Source organism: Calliphora vicina, chromosome 1 (assembly GCF_958450345.1).
Source record: "Calliphora vicina chromosome 1, idCalVici1.1, whole genome shotgun sequence".
Lineage (NCBI taxonomy): Eukaryota > Metazoa > Arthropoda > Insecta > Diptera > Calliphoridae > Calliphora > Calliphora vicina.
The window spans coordinates 103,889,032-103,910,491 of NC_088780.1; the positions used below are offsets into that span (position 1 = coordinate 103,889,032).

The 21,460-nt window shown below is 31.2% G+C and overlaps 2 protein-coding genes across 6 annotated transcripts in view; one reads left to right on the top strand and one right to left on the bottom strand.

Annotated features, from left to right (window-relative positions):
• LOC135963482 (protein RUFY3) overlaps nucleotides 1–21,197 on the bottom strand; it is a 28,695-nt gene extending 7,498 nt beyond the window's left edge. Inside the window, exons 1-7 of one of the 5 annotated variants that reach the window (XM_065515346.1) lie at nucleotides 14,648–15,860; nucleotides 6,449–6,627; nucleotides 6,118–6,372; nucleotides 5,808–6,055; nucleotides 3,835–3,977; nucleotides 3,463–3,752; nucleotides 2,626–3,124 (exon numbers count right to left, since the gene is read on the bottom strand). In XM_065515346.1, the coding sequence (XP_065371418.1) occupies nucleotides 2,648–3,124; nucleotides 3,463–3,752; nucleotides 3,835–3,977; nucleotides 5,808–6,055; nucleotides 6,118–6,372; nucleotides 6,449–6,627; nucleotides 14,648–15,728 (2,673 nt within the window). In that variant the 5' untranslated portion in view covers nucleotides 15,729–15,860 and the 3' untranslated portion in view covers nucleotides 2,626–2,647. Of the gene's footprint in view, nucleotides 1–2,625; nucleotides 3,125–3,462; nucleotides 3,753–3,834; nucleotides 3,978–5,807; nucleotides 6,056–6,117; nucleotides 6,373–6,448; nucleotides 6,628–14,647; nucleotides 15,861–20,724 lie in introns of those variants that run through there. The other 4 variants (XM_065515348.1, XM_065515347.1, XM_065515345.1 and 1 more) reach the window with 4 other exon arrangements.
• On the top strand, nucleotides 6,804–11,390 carry LOC135948904 (uncharacterized). Its single transcript, XM_065498356.1, has 3 exons — nucleotides 6,804–7,799; nucleotides 7,857–8,748; nucleotides 11,038–11,390. The coding sequence occupies exons 1-3, from the start codon at nucleotides 6,915–6,917 to the stop codon at nucleotides 11,388–11,390; spliced, it is 2,130 nt and encodes a 709-aa protein (XP_065354428.1). The 5' UTR covers nucleotides 6,804–6,914.
• Nucleotides 21,198–21,460: the final 263 nt, after the last annotated feature.

Here is a 21,460-nt window from a genome sequence, read left to right on the forward strand (position 1 = left end):
GAAATGAAAATAGATGTCTTAAAAAAATACTCTATCAGCCCTATTATGAATAAATATTCCCCGGGAGTTTTTTTCCCTTTTGCTATTCAAATTCAATGAGAAAAAACTCTCGGGGAATTTTTTATACATAATTGGGCTGTATATTTTGTAAAACGATAAAAAAGTGATAAAATTCTTTTATATATCCTCAATCTGAGATTCTAAATAAAACAACAACTCCGATTTTAGGTTAAGTGAAGCATTTATTGTACACCATTTCCAAATGTATTTCAGAATTCTCTAATTGTATTTCAGAATATTCCAATTTTATTTCAGAAGTTTCCATTTGTATTTTACAAATTTCTATTTGTATTTCAGAATTTTCCATTTGTATTTCAGAATTTTTAATTTATACTTTCTAATTGTTTTTCAGAACAGTTTTTCAGAAATTTCTATTTGTATTGCTATTAGAATTTTCTGAAATACAAATGGAAATTTTTGAAATAAAAATGGAAGTTTCTGAAATAAAAATGGAAATTTCTGAAATACAATTAGAAAATTCCGAAATATAAGTGGAAATTTCTAAAATATAATTAGTAACTTCTGAATTACAATTGGAAATGGTGTAGTCAAATAAAATTTCATATAGATATCCAGTGAGATTATAAATCGAAATATCATAAAATATCTCAAAACATTCAATTTAAAAACGCTTTAAATAATGAACCCTTACTTTTTAATTACAACCTTGACACAGAATTTAGTTCCATATTGTAGATCCTAAAAATCCTGTCAAAGATAGGCAGGATAGACAGTATTAACTACATATTCCATATTTCTTTAAAATCGACGACTGAGTGAAAAGTTTTTTGGAATTACCCTGGTATTTTTCATATATAAGGAATTAAATTCTTTATTTCAATTGGATATAACATACAAAATATTGTTTCTATCTAGTTTTCTATACTGTTTTCCTTGTTCCTGCAGGACATTTTTAAACATACTAGTCCCGGGACTAGTGCAATGACGGCATATCTCTTTACTGGGAGAATCCATATCAAATTGAAACTACTAAAATTCCAACATAATGTTTGATTTCATTTTAAAGGCAAGATATTGTCCTTAAAATGGTGTGAATAAAATTGTTTACTTCCAAAAGGTTAAAGGTCAATTTTCGGAGTATATATTTCAATGTAAAAAATATCAAAGATCGCGGTGTTAAAAATTCAAAAAGAACATGGTATGAGGCACCTAAACTCTCTTCTATATTCATGCAAAATAATTTCGATGGTGACACGATTAGTTCAGGAGTTATAAAGTAAAACGTTATTAATAGTACGTTTTTTTCATATAAATTCATATAACTAGAACTGAGACATGCGGACATTATTTCCACTCGCATAAATTTGATAGGAATTTATTAACATTGAACATCATACATTTTACAATCGATTAAAAATAAAAGGATTGCTTCAATTCCAAAAAAAAAAATTGATCGCTTTACTTTGAACAATGATTATAAAATCGTGATTCGCTTCAGTTCAGTTTCATTTTGATATTTGTAAAGTAAACAGATACAGAATACTCGCTGACAAGCCATTACATAATATGAACGATTACTCTTGTCTAAGTGCTTAATTGCGGAAATTGATCATTATGGACATATTTTTTCGAGGACGTCGAGTTTTTAATTTATGAATTACCGCGATTTTCAGTTAACTCGATTTGACCCTTCGGACTTCATTCTTTGGAAGCTCACACCCAATCAGCACCAAAGCCCCAGAAATTCAAGTACTTTGTTGGAATTTGACTTGAATGTAAATGTAATTATGTTTTAAACTTGAAAAATATTTGAAAAAATTAAATATTTTTCAAACAAAAACATATGGCTTGAATTTATGTTTCCTTTTTGCTGGAGAATGCAATACAACTGTAATTCAATTGCTTGACTATAATCCAAGGCTTTTATTACACTTGCTTTCAACTTGAATTCCACTAAAAATGCATTGGTGCGAGAACGATCGAAAATGATGTCATCAATCAATCGCAAATTGTCATGCGAGTTTTTATTGGCCATTTTGTATTACACGATTGCGCTCAAAGTGTTAAGGTTGATCCACAATTTGTTTGCAAAAAATCACTGAATAAATAAGAAAACGCATACAAATATCAACCACGAAAACCTTAGGTCTTCAAAATTTGTATGACTAGCTTTTTATGAGCTCTCAAAACATTATTTTAAAGGGCTATTCGCCTTTTTTCGACACCTGAAGTGGTTAATGCTTTGCAGTTCGGAATGGAAAAACTATTGTAAACCAAAGGATCGAAATAATTAATTCTTAGTTAAATTTTACAAATTAAATTGAATTTGTTCTGTTAATCATTCTAGAATTCATTACGAATTAGTTCTTAGGAATAATTCTTTAGTACTTCCAACGTAGTGAATTTATTACTTTGCGAATTAAATTTCTATAGAATTAATTCCTTTTTGAATCATTAAATTTTTCTTTAATTCAAATCCATTATAAAATAGCTTAATCTGAAGCTCACTGAAACTAAAACATTTTAAAGTTAAACTATTGGAAATAGTAATAAAATAAATCCCAGCAAATTTCATTAAATGCGTTTAAAGAATCAACCAAAAAAAAAAAAATAAAGAATAATTTTTTTAATTAGCTGCCTTTTCTTCCTTAAAAAGATAATCAGATTTGGTCACAGCATTATTGGGTAGTGAAGCCGGCGGCATATTTGATGCGCCATTAGTATCTTCATCATCGTCGGAAAGTTTTAGCGATTTGGCCGATAGTGGTGTTTTAAGTTCGGCTATAGATTCATGGGATTTTTCCGTTGCTGAAGGTGATTTACGATAGTTGTTGGGATTGAATGGCGGTATACCATCCATTTTCAAATGTAAACGTTTCATCGGCGGACCAATGTCTTGTTTATGTTTTTTGGTTAAAGCTTCGAATTTCTGTAGATTTTGTTGTCTTCTAGTGCTGGGAGACCTGTCGGCCAACGATGAACCCGATGAGTGCTGCTGTTCGTATTTCTTTTCTAATGATTGTAAAATATTGCCAATTTGCGAGGCTTTCGTTTGTAGACGTGACACCATTTCGCCTTTTTGTGTTAGTTCAGCTTCACATTCCTAATATTTGATTAAGGTAATTATAAGGTAACACAATCATATAAGAATTAAGGGTATACAATAAATGAATGGAATATTAAACAGCATAAATAGAATGGCACAAAATATCTAATAAGAAGCTTAGCTTTTAATTAAATAAAAAAAAGAAATACATTTAAATTATTTAAACTCAACTAAAATAAATAATGTTTACGAAAATGCATGTTTTAATTGAAGTTGTTTGATGAAATGATGATTTGATATTTTAGCTTAAGATGCAGCTGAATGAATGATGATTTCCTTATATTTTTTTTTAATTTTTTTTACATTTAGCATACGATTTTCGCATGCTTACCAACCTGTAATTTGCGATACATTTCCAAATTGATTTGTTTTATTTCATCCAATTGTAGTCTCAAGGATACAATAGTATCCTGCTTTTCATGTATATCCTTCTCCAGTAGTTTCATTGCCATATCAGATTCGGCTTTAAGTGAGATTTGTAACTTTAATTCTTTGTCTAGTTCGGACGATTTCTTTTTTTCCTTTTCCAGCTCGACTTTGAGAGATTCCATTAAAGCTTTGTCATTCTCCTTGGAATTTGAACTATTGTCACTTTGGTTTGAGTTGATTGAAGGTGGGCCAGCATCTGTTTGTCATGATTTGCATATGGTATAGTTTATTTTAAAAACTTTTGTTTTCATAGAAGAAGATTTAAATGAAATACATACTTATTTGTGGAATTTGCCGCATTGCTTGATTTTCTGCTTGTAAAGCTAATAAACTATTACGGGCAATAGCTAAATCTTCTTTCATAAGAGCATTTGTGGTAGTTAACGATTCAACTTTGGCTTGTAAATTTCCTACTGTTGCACTGGATAAATTCATAATAAATAAATGTCAGTTGTAAGAAATACTATAGAATGGTTTAAGAGATCACAGTTGGTCATTTGAGTGATGATAACTAAAATTACATGCTTAAATTCGTTTAATTTTGAACATTTCATTCCATTGTTAACTAAATAAATATTAAAAAAATCTTTCCATAGTCTATAGAAAAAAATTACTTCATTTCAAGTTCCCAAATACGCTAACAACTTCACGAAAATCGAAAATTATTCTTAAATAATATGATTTTAACAAGTAGTGTGAAAAAATCGGGTTAAAAACATTTTTCCTGAATTTCTATTGGAAAGGTCTTTGAAATGCCTTTCGGAATGACAAACTTATATATAAATTTATGACTCATGGTGAAGAGAATAATAATGCGTAATGAATTCTAGGAGAAAATAGAAAAATACATTGAGCGGAAACTCTCCTGTCAAAGACCTAACTCAGTTGTCAAAAATCTAAGTGGTGATAATGTATTAGTAAATAAAATTATGTGAAAACAAAAACAACACTCGTACGTGTGATTATTTTGAGTAAAAATTTTGTTTCAGTTTTTTTCTAGTTTCCCTCTATTTATATTTCTCTATGGTTTTTATACATTCTCACCCATAGAGACACATAGAACGGAAAGTATAAAAAAAAACAAAAACAAACAATTACTCAAAATAATCACATTTACGAGTGTTGTTTTCAGATAGTTTTATTTACTAATACATTCTCACCACTTAGGTTTTAGGCAACTGAGTTAGGTCTTTGACAGGGGAGTTTTCGATCTACATATGTGTATTTATCTATGTTCTCAGCACATAGGTTTTTATACCCTTTAGCTTCGTGAGAAGGGTATATATAAGTTTGTCATTCCGTTTGTAATTTCCACAATATAATATTCCGACCCTATAAAGTATATATCGATGGCTTAATATAAAAAAGGCGTAACTCGATTTTTTGTTACTTTACAGGACAAGGAAACAAATTATTAAAATCCATCAAATTTTAGACACAAAAAAAGTTTAAATGAAATTTTTAATAAGAAGAGACATCACATTTTATTTCTTATTTAAAATTTATTTTTTTTTATTTTAATGAAGTTATTTAATATAATTCTTTTTTCATTGAAATTTTTGAAAATAAAAAATTAGTTACGCCTTTTTTATATTAAGCCATAGATATATTCTGGATACTTATAGATGCGGAGTCGATTAAGCTATGTCCGTCTGTCTGTTGAAATCAATTTTCTGAAGACCCCAGATATCTTCGGGATCCAAATCTTCAATAATCCTTTCAGACATGCTTTAGAAAAGTTTCCTATCCTATAAAATCAGCAAAATCGGTCCAGATATGAGGAAAAAACCAGGACAACATCGTTTTTTGACCTATATCTGGGTTACTAAATCATTTATATAGACAATATGGATATCTAATGATAGATATTTCAAAGACCTTTGCAACGACGTATATAAGAAAATGGTAAGTTGGACCTACAATGGGTCAATTAAAATTTTAAAACAATTCGAAAAAAAATTTTCAAAAAAATGAAAAGATCAACTTTGGAAAAAAAAATATTTAAAATTTGTATTTTGAAGTGTAATTTGGTGAACGGTATATAAGATTCGGCACCAGATTTGAAATTGTAATCTAAATGTAAATTCAAGTTAAGAAAGCTCCCAAAAATTCTCTTATTTTTCATATATCTATCATAGTTTCTCAACCTCTCCAAGGAATTATAAGAAACTAACAATTTTGTAAAAACACCTTATCACTGTGATCTCATTAAACCATTTCGTATTTCTTTTTTAACATCTTTTGCACTCACTTTAAATGTCTGTTCAATTCTTCGATATAGTTTTTTTGGTCCAAAACAGCAATCATATTGCCCTGTCCATTAGCATCAGTTGTTTGGTTACACTCTTCGTCGTTATCATTGTCATTATTACGAGAACTAGATCGTAAATATAAAGAGAAATCTATAACACCCTGCTGAGAATCAAGATCTTCCTCTTTAACACACAAATTACAATCGATAACATTAAGACCCACTAAAATGCCCATAATGATGACAATCTGAAAAGCAAATAAAATAAGAAGACATCTTCAAAACAGAACTTCAACACAATAATATATACCTCATCGCTCATCATTAAAGCATGTGGCTCATAATATTCGTATAGAGCATCTTCACGATGTTCTATTAGAGCTTGTAAATAATCCGACAATTTCTTCTGCATTAAAGCAATACGCAGCCAGGCACGGGCACGACCTATATGAGTGCGTACTGTGGGTAAATCGCGAACACTTGCCGTTATGTCCTGAGCCTCGGGGCAATAGGACTCAACGCATTGCAAGAGATCCCAGAGTTCTTTGCGGGGACCCAATAGTCCCTAAAACATAAAGTTTTCCACACTTAATAGTAAAACAAGTTTATAGGTTTTATTTTGCAAAAAAAAAAACACGTACCTTTTTTGTACGCAAACCATGACCCAAAACATGTTCAATCACAATAAAGAAATGTTGCAAGGGCAAATGATCAGAATCCAGCATACGTCCATAGCGCACCGATTGCTCGAGTAACTCTTTTACCACCAATTTACAAATATTTACCAAATTACTACGTTCAATTTCAGCAGGATCACGGGCTAAAATATGTAATTCATTATACAAATTTGTATGTTTAAAAGAGCGACTTTGTTGCATTTTTTTAAAATTAAAAACTGGCAATACTTTTTTTTTGTTAAAATACATATCAATACATATTCTTTTGTTCTCATCCATTCTCTGATTTTCTTTGCAAATCAAATTCAAAATAAGTCAAATCAAAAATAACAATTTCACAAATTTTATATTTATACATTTATATTTAGAAGAAAATATACAAGAAAAAATAAAGAAAATAAAATAGTATATAGTTCAACCAATTATAACAATGAAAATAATATTAAATCTCTTAATAGTGGTGGTCAAGTTGTGTGCAAGTGATAGTTCAGTTTACGATTGGCAAGTGAGAACCATAGAACGTGGTTCAGATTTCGGTGATGATTTTAAAGTGCAAACGGCTTTAAATAATGAACGGCAACAAGATCTTTTAAAAATTTCGGGCAAAACAAATAATATAGATTATTATCCCAATTCGTATTACTCGCAATTGAATAAAAACAATGACGCAAACAGTAATAGAGCTGCTGGTGTTAATGATAAACATGAGTTTGGTGAAAAAATTAATCAAAATCCATTTGGAGCAAAAATTAATATGAAATATGATGATAACTCAAACATCAAGTCTATTTTTAGTCAAATTAAAAATTCTGCTAGTAAATATGATACAAAAAACAATGAAAAATATAAATATAAGAATGATGAAAATGATTATAATGAAGATCACCTAAAATATGATCATGAGGACAAAGAAAATGACAAATACAGTGATCATCAACATCACCGTGAGGAGTTAGATGAAAAGATAAAACATTTAGATCATCATGATGTGGATAATAATCGTTATCATGATCTCAAACATATAGAACATAATCCATATAAATCTGATAAAGATCCTGATAAATATAAACATCAGAATAGACCGCCTGATACTAATTCCAATAATGAAGAGTTAGAGAATAACAATACTGAGAAAATTTCAAATAATCACATTCAAAATTCTAAAGAAAATGGGGATTTTCCCTCAGTAAGCCACTGTTCCGGCAAGTATATAGATATAGAAAGTTTCGTGGGTACAAATCTTTTCGATAGTACAACCAAAAGATGTTTCTCTAGCGAAGAGGTGGCTCTATTGGCTACTCGTAAAGATTTCGAAGTAAGTTAGTGTTAGTTTCCTTTTGTTAAAGTTCAAATTATTAAAATTATCTTTCAGAGTCTCATACCTAAAGATTTACCACAATGTCTACTCAACGAACAAATGATGGCATTGTTACTGAATTATTTCTATATATGCCATCAAATGATCTTACGCATGACATCGATGGGCTCCAAGCATTTGGCGCAAAAGGCTTTTTATGATACTTTTGGAGGCTATTTAAATTTCTATTTGGTGCCCGTCACCAAATACTCTTACTATGCTGGTCAAATAAGCTTAAACACAGCGCAGCAAATTTTAAATTTACACCAGCAATCTAAACAATTACTAAATACAAATGGTAATGGTTGGAAAGCACCACTGCAAAATGTTCTTGTCGAATTGAAATCAATACATATAGAACCTTTGCACATTTTAGAGCTGGATAAGGAGACTTGTGATGAACCATCATTTTGTATGCAACTCGTTATGGCTGCCGATGAAAATCAAATTGATGACGATAAAATGATAATTCAGCTACCCAAATTGGAAGCAGAGGATGTTAATGGTTATTTGGGTAATATATGGTTACCCTTCAAAGGCAAAAGATCATTTGATCTTAAATCGGAGAGTTCTGCCTATATAGTGGTTAAATTTTATGAAACTGTTACGAAATGTTATCGCTTTGAGAATATTGACCAGCAGTATTACAATCATCAATTCAAAACATGGTTATTGGAATCAATAAATGTACATTTATCAGATAAGCAATTTTACCCGGGATTGGGAGCCGTCTTAAGAATTTATGAATATTTGAAAAGACGCAAAAAAGATACCAACTTATTTGGTGATGATTTAGGCGAAATGCAAAGTGAAGATGCAAGTTTTATCAAGTACCACGGTCGTCAAATTAATAACAGGAAGGTTCATAACATTAAGAAAACTGAACGTAGAATTAATAATAGAAAAAGTAAGGAAATTATGTTAATTCTGAGTAATTTGCAGGTTTTAAACGGAATTTACTTTTTAGTTATAAATTTAGAAGCGGTTCCTTGCATTATTTTTTGTAAGACAAATACGCCCATCACTTCTTTATTCATTTATTGATAAAATATTTTAGATTTATTTGTATTTTCCATGTTGTAATGGAAGACAATAATTAAAAATGGGGTTCTGAAACTGAACTGACGCTGACATGTGTCAATCACTAGATAATGATGAAACTCTTTGAGATGGACTAGCTTTTGAAACTGTCAAGTGACTCTATTGGAGTAACTGGAGCTACGCGGAAGGAACTAACGAAGAATGATAAGGTGAAGAACAGCAAGCGGATTTATCTTCCCTAACAAGCTATGGATTTGACTATAAGGGAATCCTGAACGAGATGAACACAACGTGGTAAGAATGTGTTGGGTACCATGACACTGCAATATCGAGGACAAGGAGATGGCAAATGAGCTTGCAAGGCAAGCTTCTTAGGAAATATCTTAGGAAGTACAGGAGAAATGGGAAAACCACCGTTACAAGAGGGTTGTTGTGGAGAAAATTCTACTCTGTACTAACCAATCCTGAATGAGCAGACCAGACTATAGAGTCTGAAGGACTTTATAGAATATTGAGGGCAATGAGATTTTACTCAGCTTGCAAGGCAAGGTTCGGAACTATTCTTGGAATTGCGGGAGTAACTGATGAAACTACTTCTATCACAGGCTTGTTTTGGAGATCATTATACTCTGCACGAACTAATGCTGGATGAGCAGACCAGAGCTCAGAGTCTTATTTTTGACCCGGACTTAAGATGGAAGGTACTAGACTGATACTGGCCCTAAAAAGAAGTATTGTTAGCTTAATCTTAGGAATTGCCAATGGGACAACGGTACTCTGGACTATAGTGGGATGTGCGAAGACCAAGAGTAATTAGAAACAGTAGAGCATATTGTGTATCATTCTTAGGCGTGCTAAGTGTCGACATTTCCATAATTTATTTAAATCTTTTTATGGTATTAGGAAAGAGAATAACTTCCAATTCATCATGGGAATAAAGCGGCTTAATGGTAGGAACTGTAGAACATAATGTATAACATTGCCCGGTCCCGCTAAGTGTCTAGATCTATAATATATATGTATGTGGTTGTAGGCCAGTTATATATTCTGTTTAATCAGAGGAATTCATAAGCGTAATGGCAGATAATAGGGTTCTTATGAAGCTGTTGTTATTTCGATTGCTTATGTTGAGACATACATTCTGGGAAAATCAAAGAAAAACGCGAATTATTTTAAAATCTTCGAAATCAAGAAAAGATAACTTACATGGAAATTAAACACATATTGTCATGATTAATTGATCGCAAATGCCCAATCATATAAAAATTGGAAACTAAAAGATACAAGCTTAAATTACCAAGTTAAGATTGCCACCGCATAGTACGATTTAGGAATGGTGGCCCATTCCGCGTCGTGAAACAAAATTCAAATAGACGCGGCATTTATATGCTGGAAGTTCAGAAAATGATCAAGTGTTACCGAAGAAACAAGCAGTCTTACAATTCAAATTCGCCTAATTTAATTTTGAATTAAGAAAAAAAATAGTTTGGTGGCTTTTTAACTGAACACAACTGTATGTCTCCAAATGAAAGAGTACTAAGAACACTATCCTTCTCAACTAATGGCGTTTTCTTTTCTGACACAAAATGTTGCCAACATATTTTGTACCATTTATTAAAGATTACCCATACCCTCATAATGTTTTACATTTTTAACAATCACAATAGAACAAAAACCATTACCATTTATGCAATTTTCTTTTATGTACCTTCTAAATGTTGTAAAATATACATTTTGCTGTTTAAAAAGTGCTGCATTTCTAACCCTTTGATAAAATTGAGGGTGAAACGTGTTGCATATCTTCGGGGTTTTAGGGCAACATTATTTGAAAAGAACACGTTATACCCTTACCAAACTACATTTTTTTAGAAAAGAACACAGTAAAGGGTAAATGGCAGAATAAAAGCATCATTTATGCCAGAAAAGAAAACGCCATAAATAACTACTACAGATCTCTGTTTATCTAGTTATAAGATATTTTAGATTTTTAATATTGTCCATATACATTTTCTTTTTTATGCATAATAGTACTCTATATTATTTAACTATTCTTGTAAATTCCATTGAAATAAAGCCTGTAAATCCGACTAGAGTGAAACCATAACAAACATTTCAAGAACATTTTATGGAAAATCTTAATATTTCTTGTGTTTAGATCATACCGAGGAAACCAACGTAAAACTTAGAGCAAGAAATAAAACTATGGAAAATGATTCTCAGAAACCAGATCGTGTAAACATTGAGATAACAAAAAGTGTTATTGATCAACAACCCAATGCAATTACTTCGCAAGAAGATATTAAACTAGAAGCTGGCGATCATTTGGATTTCACAAATTCTAAATCTTTACTACGTACTATAGATTTGACGCCACCACAAATGGCAGTAATAGCCATACCAGTCATGGCCATTATTTTGGTGGTAATAATATGCTGTTGCAAGAGTTTTTGCAAGAAAAAGAAACCTGAAACACCACTCAAACCCAAAAAGAGTAAATTTTTTAATTAACCCTCAAGTTTAAAAAGTTTTATAATTAATTCGTCTACATAAATTATTATTTTTACAGATTCCTCCTCATCATCCTCTAATCTGTTCAATTCTCCGGTACGTTTCTTTCATGTAAGAAAAAAATCAGCAACAGATTATTCTTCAAATGATCGAGGTAACAAAAAAAGCAAAAAATCTGTGACAATTGAAAAGAAGCCTTTATTAAATTCGGATACCTCAGCCTCAAGTAGTCCGGTGAGGAACAAAAAATCTCTGGGCAAGGGAAAAATCAAAGATAGTGGCAAGAGTAATGTATAGTTGTAATATTATATTAGGGAAATATAAATTATAATGTATAATTTGTTTGTTTTTCATTTGTTTAGAGTAAATCTAGTTGGGAAACAACGTATTCCTCCAAATAGTCCAACCGTATTGTGTGACAAAATAAAGCATAGTGAAATTTATGTTTGTTTATGCTTTTACGATTTATTTATTTGTATTTATTTTGCAAACATTTCAATAAAAAAAATTAAAGAATTAATTTGTTCTGATATTTAGCGGATTTTAATAGTGTTCTACGAATATAATATCAGTCAAAGTTCACTCTAATCCGAAACTTTTGAATTAATTTTGTGTTCAAATTTTAGAGCAGGTTTCAGTGCCACATTTATATGGCAGACTATTGTTCAATTCCAAATTGTATCTTCATCTTGTGTGAATTGTGTGATTTTTCTGAGAATATAGAGCAAACCCCGATTCTTGGACAAATCCTTGTATAAAGTATTACCCAAAAAAAGTAAGAGAAAGAACTTCAGAGCTTCAAATTAATTAAATTTCAATTTACTTAAAGACAACTAGAATAATTCAAAAAGGAATTAATTATATAATGAATGAATTCAACACGTTTGAAGTACATACTAAAGCTGGGTTTCCGCATACACCGTAATCGGCGCCGATAACGAAAACTGAAACTGAAAAACGTTAGTGTTCGTCATCGTCTCGTTTCTAAATTGTTTTCGTTTCAGGTGCGTTGCGGCATAAAACAGAAACGAAATTATTTTTTAATTTTGGATGTCGCACATTAAATAGAATTTCATTATTTCTGACAAAATCTTTAAATTTGAAATAAAAAAATAATTAAAACAATTTCATTCCTACAGCACCGAAAACAACCTACTTGAAGTTGTTTTCGTTCCGGCCCCAAATGACAGGTTTTTCGTTACTGATCGGTGCCGTTTCGTTCCCAATTTTCGTTGCCGATTTCTGAAACGAACTTTTTTTTCGGTGTAAATGTATGGAATTTCGTTACGGTGTATGCGGTCTATATACATCGATCTATATACAGATGGTGACCGAAATGAGCTTCTACGAAATAAGCAGAAATATAGATAAATACTTTCGTCTACCAGATCATATTACTGTTTTCCAGGCTGATATCATGGTAAATACCAATTAAATGGTTGAAGAGGATTGATAAATCCAACCAGTATTTTTACGGTTAATAAAACCCTAAGGAATGAAAATGTTAAATCTCGAAATGTGTTGCAATGTATGAATGAAATAAACTCATACTATAATTATCGCATTATCGGAAACGTTAAGGTTGGCAAGCTATCCAGGATGGGATCACGTATGGATAGCGTCAATATGTAAAATACTAAACCCTTCACAAGGATTAAGGATTAACTAAAGCAGTGAGCGATAAGCGAACACATCACAGACTGGCAGAATTCTACAGTACAGCCTCACTCGGCCAAATATTGTCAACTCAGCGACAGCTGTAATATTTGGAAGCTTTTTCCAGGGCACAACTTTCGACAACAGCACATCATATCCTTTGGGGAAGCTTAAACCTAAAGAGAACAAAACAGATTCTGAGCCTTAATAGGCCAACACTGAGAAGACTAGTTAATGTGTTGAAGGATCATCTGGATCATATGGGACGAAATAGTATATGTAAATGATGTTTTTTAATGTTTTAGGTGAAAAACATGATCACTTTCTATGGTCTGGAAGCCTTTTTCCAGGGAAGAACTTTCGACAACAGCACAACATATCCTTTGGGGACACTTAAACCTAAATAGAACAAAACAGAATCTGAGCATTAATAGGCCAACACTGAGAAGAATAGTTAATGTGTTGAAGGATCTTCTAGATCATAATGTTTTAGGTGAAAAACATGATCACTTTCTATGGTCTATAATTTTTTTCAATTTTCAACATAAAAATCGATAAGCGATCTCTGGCGAGTTTTAAACAATTTTGTATTTTTTATACCCTTCAGCTTCGTGAGAAGGGTATATATAAGTTTGTCATTCCGTTTGTAATTTCTACATTTTTCATTTCCGACCCTATAAAGTATATATATTCTGGATCCTTATAGATAGCGGAGTCGATTAAGCCATGTCCGTCTGTCTGTCTGTCTGTCTGTCTGTCTGTCTGTCTGTCTGTCTGTTGAAATCAATTTTCTGAAGGCCCCAGATATCTTCGGGATCCAAATCTTCAACAATTCTGTCAGACATACTTTCGAGAATTTTGCTATTTAAAATCAGCAAAATCCGTCCATAAATAACGGAGATATGAGCAAAAATCCGAGACAACCTCTGAAAATTTCATCAAAAAACACAATGTATTGCATGCTTTGACAAAAAAACAACAAAACGTATGCTTGGATGTGCAAGCTTTGTGTATTTTGTTTTTTTTTGTGTTTTGTTTCTTTTGGCGTTGTTGTTGTTTTTTATACAACTAAAGTTTAGTTTGGTTGTGTGTTGGTTTTTTTTGACAAAAAAACAACAAATCGTATGTTTGAATGTGCATGCTTTGCGTATTTTGTTTCTTTTGTCGTTGTTGTTGTTTTTTATACAATTAAACGTATGTTTGGATGTGTGTTGGTTTCATTGCCTTGCGTATTTTGTTTTTGTTTTTTCTTTTGGTGTTTTGTTTCGTTTGGCGTTGTTGTTGTTTTTTGTGTTCTTGATAAATTTAGGATGCTGTACGCTGAAAGTGGGCAATGTACATACATATATACTAATTATAAAAAATAATAATGCATCCACAACAAAGGTGAAGGGTATATAAGATTCGGCATAGCCGAATATAGCACTCTTACTTGTTTTAAATTCAATATGTTGCCAATCGAAAAGAGCCATAGAAAACTATACTACCACTTTGTTGAACCAAAAAAAGGAAATAGTAAGTAGTGAAAATAAATAGTAGATTTGAAAATTAAAATCATAATTGTAAAGTTTATACATAAATAGCAATAAAAAGCAACCTACAAAGATTTGACCATTCATTCGAACTTTGACTAGCACCCCCGCCACCACCACCGAAAACACCAATAAAGCCACTTTCTCGTGCATGGGGTGCAGTAAGCATATTTGTATGAAAAGCGTGACCCTGTTCATCATACAAACGACGACCAGCTATAAAATTGTGTAATGCAAATATACCATTATCCTCGAAACCGCCGCCACCGCCGCCATACGAACTGCGATCACCAGCCGAATAGCGTTTGTGCTTTTGCGAATACATCGAATAGGGTCGTTGGCCGCCACCAACACCGCCACCACCGCTGCCAGCCAAACGTCCATCGGATGCCGAGACTGGTGGATTACTATCAATGTCTTGTAGTTCCTTCAAGCACAACCATTCACCATCAACTGAGACACGAAAATTGCACAAATAAATTGTATCCTGTACACCGCCGCATATTTCCTCAGTGGTGTTGGCATGCGATGCTCTGGGCAAGGCAATTGTTGTTGACGTTGAATCAGTTGTGGTATTGTTGTTGTGATTTTCTTTCTTGTCATTTTTGGGCTGTGTCTGCTTGGTACGCAATTTAACTCCGGTTGTTGGAGGTGAAGGACAATTGGCTGCAGCCTTTCCTGCTTTAGTATTCGTATTGGTGGTATTAGTTATTGTCGTTTGTTGCTGCTGCTGTTGCATTTTGTACGTTTTATTTGTAAATGACGTTTTAGCTGCGTCTGCACCTGCTAACACTGCTGCTGCTCCTGCTGCTGGTGGTTTTTCAGCAGTGGCTTTTTTCCCCACTGTTGTTGTTGTTGTTGGTTTTCCCACTTTTGTTGTGGTTGGTTTTCCTGCTGCTGCTGACTTTCCTACTGTTGCTACTTTAGCTTTTGCTACTGGCTGCTGTATATTTGTTTTAGCTGCAATTTTTGAATTTAATTTTTTTGTTGCTGCTGTAGCAGTTGCAGTTGCCGTTCTAGTAGAGTTAGAGTTTGCTGCTCTAGTAGTCACCACGGTATTACCACTATTGCTGCTGCTGTTATTATTATTGTTGTTATTGTTATTATTATTCACCGTAAGTTTTTTTGTATCTTCAACCAAAGCACGCATATTCGTAATTTTTTCTTTTGATGTGGCAAATTTTTGTTGTTAATTTCTTACAACAACTTTATTTTGCCTTTAAACAGATTTTATAAATTGTATTAATCACAAAAAATTATTTGTTTGTATTCTTTCTTCCTTTAGGTACTAATTTTTTTCAATATCCTGATCCTATAAATAGAACAATAAAAATAGATTTTATGTTTTACCATAAACATGACTATTATTCGTTTTCTTCATTTTTTTTCCAATCAAACATATTCATTTTGATTTGTGAAAAATCGAAGTTAGCTCCTTGAACGAATGACGACTCTCGCGACTATTACCTTTTCTTTCTACTTTTTGTAGAAATTTTGTAGTATAATTTAAGGGATTTATAACTTAAACAACTTAAAATGAACTTATGTATGTTAATAACAAAAATAAAATTAAAATTTTATAATAATTTTAAATAAATTTTCTGTAAAAATAAATTTCACTTTTTTCTTAGTAAATTGATTTAGATTTTCTTCTTATTTGCCTTGTATATTTCACCAATATGTAACTACAACTGAAAACTTTATTATGTTCGCTCACATTTGCCTGTTTCCTTTTTGCACTTCAAGTGGTGAATTAGTTGGTGGTGGTGGTGGTTGGTGTAAATGGAATTATTGATTTTTTGTTTGTTTCTCGTGTTTTGTTTTTAGTTTATTTTTGCGTTGTGGGCGTATAAGCTATTTCTCAGGGCCAGTGGTTCACAAATCTTATTGCACATTTTACTTTGTGTCAGCTGTTAAAGGTTTCATTCATTTCTTTGAAAGGGGTTGTTTATAATTTAATTTGTTTTACTTTAAGAATCAAATTTATTTACCAATTAAAGTTAACCCTCTAATGCTTAATCATGTCTTAAGTACTCATCGCAAAATGCTAAATTTTTAAACCAACTATACACAGATTTTATTTTTTTAAATCTTATTTACAATCGCTATTATTTCGTACAATAGTGTTATTACTACATTACAATTTTAAATGTCATCTGAACGGGATGATCACTATTTTTTTATTTCTTTTAAATACAATGAATGACAATACAATGAAAACTTTTTGAAAACTCTATTCCGTAATTTCCGTTTCAAAAAACCTGACATTTTACCAAATATAAATGAATATTTCAAAGATAAATTCAAATTTACTTGAAAACAAACAAAATTGAATGTATTTCAAAGTGAATGATGCATTTTTTCACGACTTCTTAAGCAATATTACATTACAATTCATTTAAAATTATCGAAATTCGAATAAATTTGTCAGCAGTTTCAAAAATTATAAAGATATACTGTAAAAATTCAAACTTTGGTAGGAAGACCTCGTAAAACTACTAAAAGACAAGATCATTTAAATATATAAAAGAGCTTATCAATAATCTAAATTTTAAGATAATATGATTGATTGATTTTCTTATTTTCTTCTTACTAATCTTCATTGAATTGTTAGTCTGTCTAAGCAATCATATATGGCCAACATATGGGCTCGATTGTAAACTGTGAATTATCTATATATATAAAAGAGTAACGTTACTGACTGACTGACTGACTGATTCATCATCGCACAGCCCAAACGGCTGAAGCTAGAATCACGAAATTTTAACTGTGGGTTTCTCCATCCCCAAAACGATCCGATAAGAAGGTATTTTTGGAAATTCGAACGTTTGGGGGGTAAAAAAGGGTAAAAACGGGTAAATTCGGTAACCTTATATCTTCAAAACTATTAAAGATACAAAAAAACCTTAAAATTGCATGTTTCTCTATTTAAAAAATAAGCTGACAGGTGTTTCGTACTTTTACGAAATTCGAAACATTTAGGGGAGAAAACGGGTAAAAACTGTATTTTGGTACTTTTTTTGCACCCATGTATCTTTTAAACCAATAAACATAGAAATAAATTTTAAATAAAAAATATAAGTTTGGTACTTTTTGGAAATTCGAACCCTTAAGGGATAAAAATTGTGTTTATTTTTGGTACTTTTTCATAAAATATGTTTTTCTATAATCTGACATAGACATACGAATATTTTATTATGATCTCCCACCACGATACAGAAGTTTATTTGAATAAAATTTTACCAAAGCAATGGGGATAAAAAAGGTACCAAAAAGGGGATAAAATCGGGAAAATACATTTTATTTGAAATTATTAAGCCAATTTTGATAATTTTTTTAACATTGGTTACTGGATTCATACAAAAATTAACTAACAGGGTGTTATTTGGCACTCGAGTTCTATAACAATGAACTTAGAAACATGATATTAAGTATATATGGTCCTAAGTGAGTGAGAATTCTAGGGATAGACTTTTTGGTACTTTTTCTTTATTCGAATGGTACTTTTTGTAATTTCTTCACCAATTAACCTAAAACCATGAAATTAAGCTTATGGGAGTGAGTGGGAAACGACAAGTGTGGTTTTTTGGTACTTTTTATATATTCTAATGGTACTGTTTGAATTTTCTGTAATAATGGACATAGAAATAAGAAATTAGGCGTCTATGGTCCCAAGTGAGTAAAAATTCAAGGCCATACTTCTTGGTACTTTTTCTTTGTTCTCATATGTACTTTTGTGAATCTATATCTATATATATGTATATATAAATATATAAATGTCTTTGTAAGTTTGTTTGTTGGTTTGTTTATTTGAGCATCACGCCTAAACGGCTGAACCGATTTTATTGAAATTTGGAACGTAGTTCCTTACTGGGAAGCGTCAATAGGCTATAATTTTTTTATTTTACTACGACAGAGGTAGCGAAGCGCACCGGGTCAAGCTAGTTTACTATAATAATGTGCCTAGCGTTTCCAAAAAACCGAAGAATTTCAAAACCGCGGTTTCGTTTTTTTGGGTTTTGTGATAATTTTTAAATATTAATTGTTATAGAAACAAAATTAGTTGATAATATAGGAAAGGCTATACAAATTTAAAATTCAAACTTGACGGGTTATGGTTTAGTGAATGCGAATTCAAAAGTGATAATCAATGGTACTATTTGTTTATTGCAATGGTACTTTTTGAATATTTTATAATAATAAACCTAAAAATTTAAATTAAGCACACATGATTCTGAATGAATTTGAATTCACAAAAGGTGACTTCAGTTTGCATTTTCTATAATAATGGACCCAGAAATATGAATTAGACATTTACAATTAGATTCACAAAGGGAGACTTAATAGTACTATTTCATAGTTATAAATAAATAAATAAAAAAATAAATAAGAAAATCGGATACATATTCATTTTAAACGATGTTACGCTGAAAAAATATGCCCCTCGTTTGGTGATTCCACAACGACAATGAGAGTAAACACACCTTTAAGGTTACAATTCAATGAGGTACTTGTTTTAAAGTTGCCTGCCCAATCGCCAGATCATGTTACCACAGAAAACCTATCGTAAATTTTAGATCGTAAAATATGGACCCAAAATTATATCACGAAGGAAGCTTTATCAAATGTGGTGTTAATAAAATTGTAAAATAGTTCAAAGGAGACGTTTGAATCTTTAATTGGTTCAATGCATCGTCCCAACAGTAGTAAAAAATAATTGATTCCAAAAATATATTGAGTCACTAAAATAAATACTTTTTAGTTTGCACATTTACTCTATTTTCAGAATTAAATTGATGATTTTCTTAATTTTGATTTTTAATATAAATAAAATAAGTCATAAGAATTTGTTTGGATAGAATATTTTGAAAAGTTTCCATTATATATAATTATAATTAATTTCACCGGACTTTACCCAAAATTTTACCTTGGATTTTGTTATTTTTTTGCACACATAAACCCTATGGAGCCAAATAGGAATTTCCAGTTTTAAATTTTAAAAAAGTTTTAGTTTGGTTCTAGACACTAAACTCTCCTTCAAGTATCATATTGATTCTGTGTCGGGTAGAAATTTATCGTACTAATCTATTTTTATCCAAGGATATGAGAACAAAATTAGCACACGCGATTCTGATGCCACAGATTATTTACTGTTTGTCAAAATTACATCAGAAAATTGCATTTGCATTATGAATGCACTTTTATATTGAAATATTCCTATGTATATATACAATTTATAGATGACATAATAACTTCTCAGACTGTTCTATAATCAACCAAATCAGACAACAGCTTTACAACATTGCAACGACAGCTGGTTCTATGCACCGGAATGGCCCGAAATCATTCGGCCAAGGGCTGTCATGTCAGCAACCACTGCAGCTACAACAACAACAACAGCTTTACAATTGTATATGTAAACTTACATATACTTTACAAAAATCGTGAACTAATCGCGAGTTTATCAAAATGAAAAATTAAAAATGGAAATGTGAAAATGCTAACAGGATATTTGAGTGGCAAATTTGAACAAATTCTGAAGGCCAGCGGTCAAAAAATTAATGTTTTTTAAACATTTTTTATGCAATGAATGATATAGTACATTTTATACCTATCATTTGACTAAAATTTTACTGTAAATAGCAATATTCGTTTTCGTATTTCTTATATTTATTATAATCTTCTTAGCATTCAGCCGTTATATTTGATTTGAAATGCTAAAATGTTACAATACATATTTGGAAAACACATGATACACATTTTAATTTTTGTTGTATTGGTAAGCTTTTCCAACTATTTTTATCACTTTTGTTGACTTAATTTTTTTACTTACTTGATATTTGTCATCTAGGCGTAATTTTGGAAGCAACAAATATCGCAATAGTTAATAAATCATATTTGATATTGAACGAAATTCATCACAATATTTCAAATCGATTGTTTTGAAACCGATTGATCTGATAATTTTAAATATTCTAGGGATAGCATGGAGTTTACTTTATTTGTATTTTATGTTCATTTAAAATCTAATCATCAATACAAATAAATATTTCTGAATAATTCAGGTTGTTTTCAGGTTTTGAAAATAAACAAATTTATTTGATATATGGCGTTTATTAAGATTGAAAGTAGTCGAGAGTACTCACCGGGCTTTTTCTTTTTAATAGGCGTTGATACTTGAGATGCTGAAGCTGAAGAGGCCTCCGAAGTGGGGCTAGCCGCACTGGAGCCCAAAACAGCCCCAGAAGCTGCTGAGGCAGCATTCGATACAATTGAACTCAACTGCGACGACAAGGATTCTGTGCGTCGAAATGTATCACGTAGACGGTTTAAAGAAGACATTGATGGAGAATGAGAAATTACACTAGTAGATTCTTCACTTTCTTGGCGTAATAAAATATTGCGAGTAGACATTTTAGGCTTTTTTGATTGACAATAGATACGAGAATAATTTTTTTAATAAAGCACCTTTAAAACACTTCACAATTTTGCACAGCACTTTGAGAACGAATTAATTTATTTCTTTGAATTCTTTTTTTTTGTAATTTTTCTATTATTTTTTTATATAAAACGCCACGATTTATGAATTATTTATACCACAAACATATTTTTCGAGCCGTTTGTTATTGAGAACTAGAAGATCAAAAGGAATTCCAAAAAACAGGTTGTATGAAAGGAAAAAAATAAATCAGCTGTTTGCAAGAGCTGCCACACTATAATTTTTATTTTCAAAGCAATTACTCCCAAACTAAAGTAATATAGGAGATAGAAAATGTTTAGATCTACCGTTATTTCAAAAATTATAACATTTAATAAAATCTAAATAGAAACACTATAAGTCCTCATTTTTTTACTAAAATTCATAGTTCGCGTAATTTTTTC

Bases quoted from the DNA above. Each gene is read 5' to 3' on its own strand.
- LOC135948904 (XM_065498356.1), top strand. From the start codon at position 6,915: ATGAAAATAATATTAAATCTCTTAATAGTGGTGGTCAAGTTGTGTGCA. The intron at 7,800-7,856 runs GTAAGTTAGTGT...ATTATCTTTCAG, and splicing joins CTACTCGTAAAGATTTCGAA to AGTCTCATACCTAAAGATTT. The intron at 8,749-11,037 runs GTAAGGAAATTA...TCTTGTGTTTAG, and splicing joins TAGAATTAATAATAGAAAAA to ATCATACCGAGGAAACCAAC.